Here is a 3,255-nt window from a genome sequence, read left to right as displayed (position 1 = left end):
TAGAATAATGAATCTAGGGTTTGAAAAAAAGTAAGAAAGAACCTGAATGACAAAGCACCACATATCATAGACCCGGCCAACCAAATTAAGCTTGATATCATGTGCTATATTGAAGTTTGTCCTTATGCCTTTTCATTTAGTCTACAGCTCAAACTGATAAACGCAGTTCTTTAACATATAAGTGCGCCCTTCAACACCAAAAGGAAACAGATTACAAGGGTGTATGCGCTCTTGGTTAGGTGGATGTCTTAATCATCTGACTTTGGGGGTTTGAAATGTTGTCACGGAACGTATTGACCACTTAAGTGGTAACTTTTCTTTACCAGATAATCGAATCATTCAAATGCTACCATGATCTCATTCTAATGAGATGCCTCAGGATTCGCCTTCTCTGATAAACGAGGAATGCCCGTAGCTGCAATACTGTCCCTTTTTACTTCAATAAAATCGCCCCTCCATCAGCCAATGTCTCGTTTTAATCTCCTTTATGCCTTCATTCTCTATACCCTTTTACTCCCTTGTTCGCTATGCGCAGACGTCAGTTATACAAACTGCGAAAGCAATCAAACATGTGGCGGTATAAAAATCCCATATCCTTTTGGTTTAAGGGAAAGTGGATGTGGTCTGCCAGACTTACAAGTCGACTGTGAAGATAAGGGACATTTGGTAATCGAAATTGGAAACCAGAGGTACACAATCTTAAACTTTTTTCCAGATAATCAGACTTCAACAATTACTGAGGACACGAGTTTCCAAAATTGTTCATTTTCATATAATCTCAACGAAGATGCAATCCAAGACGGGGGTCTCTTCGATCAAATCCAACGACATAACATCAGTCTACAAGTTCTTGTGTGTGGTTTGCAATGTGTAGCTCTACTACCTGGCCTTGAGGTTCCAGGATGTTATTTTAAATCGGTAACTGTTGAAGAGGCATCAACCCATTGGAATATTGCAGAGGAACAAGACCAGAAATGTAAGAGTTGCGTTTCAAGCGGTGGTCTGTGTGGGTTTAATATTTCCGATTTAAACCAGTTCCTTTGCTTTTGCGAGGATGCACCCCATCAAACCACATGTTCATCAGGTATAATTTGGTTCAGATCTCTCTATATTTTCTTCTAAGCACCCATTAAGTTTAATTGCCTTGCAATTCGAAAATATAAAATACGAAATTGGATTATCTCAGTTTAGTTCAAAAAAAATTATATTCGCATCTGATTAGCATTTACCAAATTTAAACAGTCGAGAGATCAATTTATCGAGCTATAACAGTCAGAACTAAAAAAGGCAGAGATATAACAGGTAAATACTAAGGAACCTTTTTGTGTGAGTTTTAAACATTCTTCTAATTTTCTTGTATGGTGGAGTCACTAATCTATGATACTACACATGAATTCCAGGAATAGCCATTGGGGCAAGTGCTTTCATAGTGATAGTAGCACTATTTCTTATTGTTGTTTATCGAAAGAGGTCATCCTACTTTAGATGGATCCAAAGTTGTGTTGCAAGCGAACCGATGAATTCAGGGTCTATTGGGAAAGTGGAGAATTTTCTCCAAAGTTATATTCATGAAATGCCGACCAGATATTCATTCTCTCAGCTAAAGAAGATCACTAACGACTTTTCAGATAAACTTGGGGAAGGAGGATTCGGCATGGTTTATAAAGGAAAGCTCCCGAGCGGTTTTTTTGTGGCTGTAAAACTTTTGGATCAGTCGAGACAGAGTGAGAGCCAGTTCATGAATGAGGTTGCAACTCTGGGAACCATTCATCACGTTCACTTGGTTCGCCTCATGGGTTATTGTTTTGAAGGTTTCAGAAGCCCACTTGTATATGAGTACATGGCCAATGGATCCCTAGAGAAGTTTCTATTTCAAGGAAAAGAACAAGAACAGAAGCTCAGTTGGGAGCAATTGTATTCAATTGCTTTGGGCGCTGCGCGCGGAATTGCGTATTTGCACCAAGATTGTAACAGGCGCATCATTCATTTTGACATTAAGCCTCACAATATTTTACTGGATGCAGATTTCACGCCCAAAGTAGCTGATTTTGGTCTCGCTAAACTGTATGGGAAGGGAGACGACCACGTATCAATTACGGCAACCAGAGGGACGCCAGGATATGTTGCGCCAGAGGTGTGGAATATAAATTTGGGAGGTGTAACAGACAAATCAGATGTTTACAGTTTTGGAATGCTATTAATGGAGATAGCGGGAAGGAGGAAGAACATTGAGTTGCAGGTGAGCCATTCGAGTCAACTTTATTTTCCGGAATGGGCGTTCAAATTGATAGAAAGTGGGGAGTTGGAAAAGAGGTTGAGAGAAAAAGGTCGATGCGACATGGAAGTGGAAGATGAAGAGAAGGTGAGGAGAATGACGAAAGTAGGACTTTGGTGTATTCAATACAATTCCAATGACCGACCATCAATGAGCAGGGTGGTACAAATGCTGGAAGGAAACGGTGATGATGTAAGCAATCCTCCATTACCTTTCAACTCCTCCCCACCGCGTGAAGTACCATTGTCATCTTCCTCCGAAGAATATTCATCCGTGGTATAGAGTCCACGAAGACTCCTAATCTACCCATCAATCTAGAAATATCTTCATCCATGGTATAGAGAAACGAAGAGGATTTGGACGATTATGAGATGATGCAAGGAGCATCTTTATTATATGGAAACGAATATTATATATTTCTGATGTAAGAATCCATCCTCTGGATATAGAAGTAATTATTATATAACTTAGATGTAAGAATCTTTGTGTGGTGGTTTCAGCTGTTTGGTATTGTAATTTTTTTTTTTTCATTTCTTGAATTGCTATTTTCTTTTCTTGTAATCACATTTTGTTTAATTCAATATATAAAAGAGTAATCATCTTCATCATATCAAAATAAATCATTCATAATTATAATTAGTATTTTTCATGTGATTTTGAAAGGTGTCATAATATTCTTGCTCAATATCACTTAGAGTTTAAAATTTTTTTTTTTTTTCATAATATCTTCTAGCTTGATATCATTTAGAGTTTAAAACTATTTTTTGTTTTTAAATCTTAATGACACTTCAAAGTATTTTATTTATTGCCAAAAAATATATTTTGAGAAAAATAATTGGTACATTGGAATTTATCAATTTTTGTTGGGTTGGAAATATGAATAATACAAGGTGTATGCTGGAAATGTGGGATCAACCTGCAAGAGAGAAGAATAGTTCAAACACACACATGAAACATTGCATTAGAGATAGAAATCCAAA

At 37.4% G+C, this 3,255-nt stretch overlaps 1 protein-coding gene across 1 annotated transcript; it reads left to right on the top strand.

Annotated features, from left to right (window-relative positions):
- The first annotated feature begins 1,181 nt into the window (after window positions 1-1,181).
- On the top strand, window positions 1,182-2,707 carry LOC131871381 (rust resistance kinase Lr10-like). The gene has a single exon (XM_059215979.1). It carries the CDS (start codon window positions 1,517-1,519, stop codon window positions 2,555-2,557), a length of 1,041 nt encoding a protein of 346 aa, XP_059071962.1. The 5' UTR covers window positions 1,182-1,516; the 3' UTR covers window positions 2,558-2,707.
- The last annotated feature ends 548 nt before the right edge of the window (window positions 2,708-3,255 follow it).

The sequence above is a fragment of the Cryptomeria japonica genome, unplaced genomic scaffold (assembly GCF_030272615.1).
Source record: "Cryptomeria japonica unplaced genomic scaffold, Sugi_1.0 HiC_scaffold_405, whole genome shotgun sequence".
Taxonomy (NCBI): domain Eukaryota; kingdom Viridiplantae; phylum Streptophyta; class Pinopsida; order Cupressales; family Cupressaceae; genus Cryptomeria; species Cryptomeria japonica.
The sequence above is the reverse complement of the archived record's forward strand: the minus strand, read 5'-3'. Positions and strand labels throughout refer to the sequence as shown.

What these genes read in the sequence shown, in the direction of transcription:
- LOC131871381 (XM_059215979.1), top strand. Translation starts at nt 1,517, where the DNA reads ATGAATTCAGGGTCTATTGGGAAAGTGGAGAATTTTCTCCAAAGTTAT.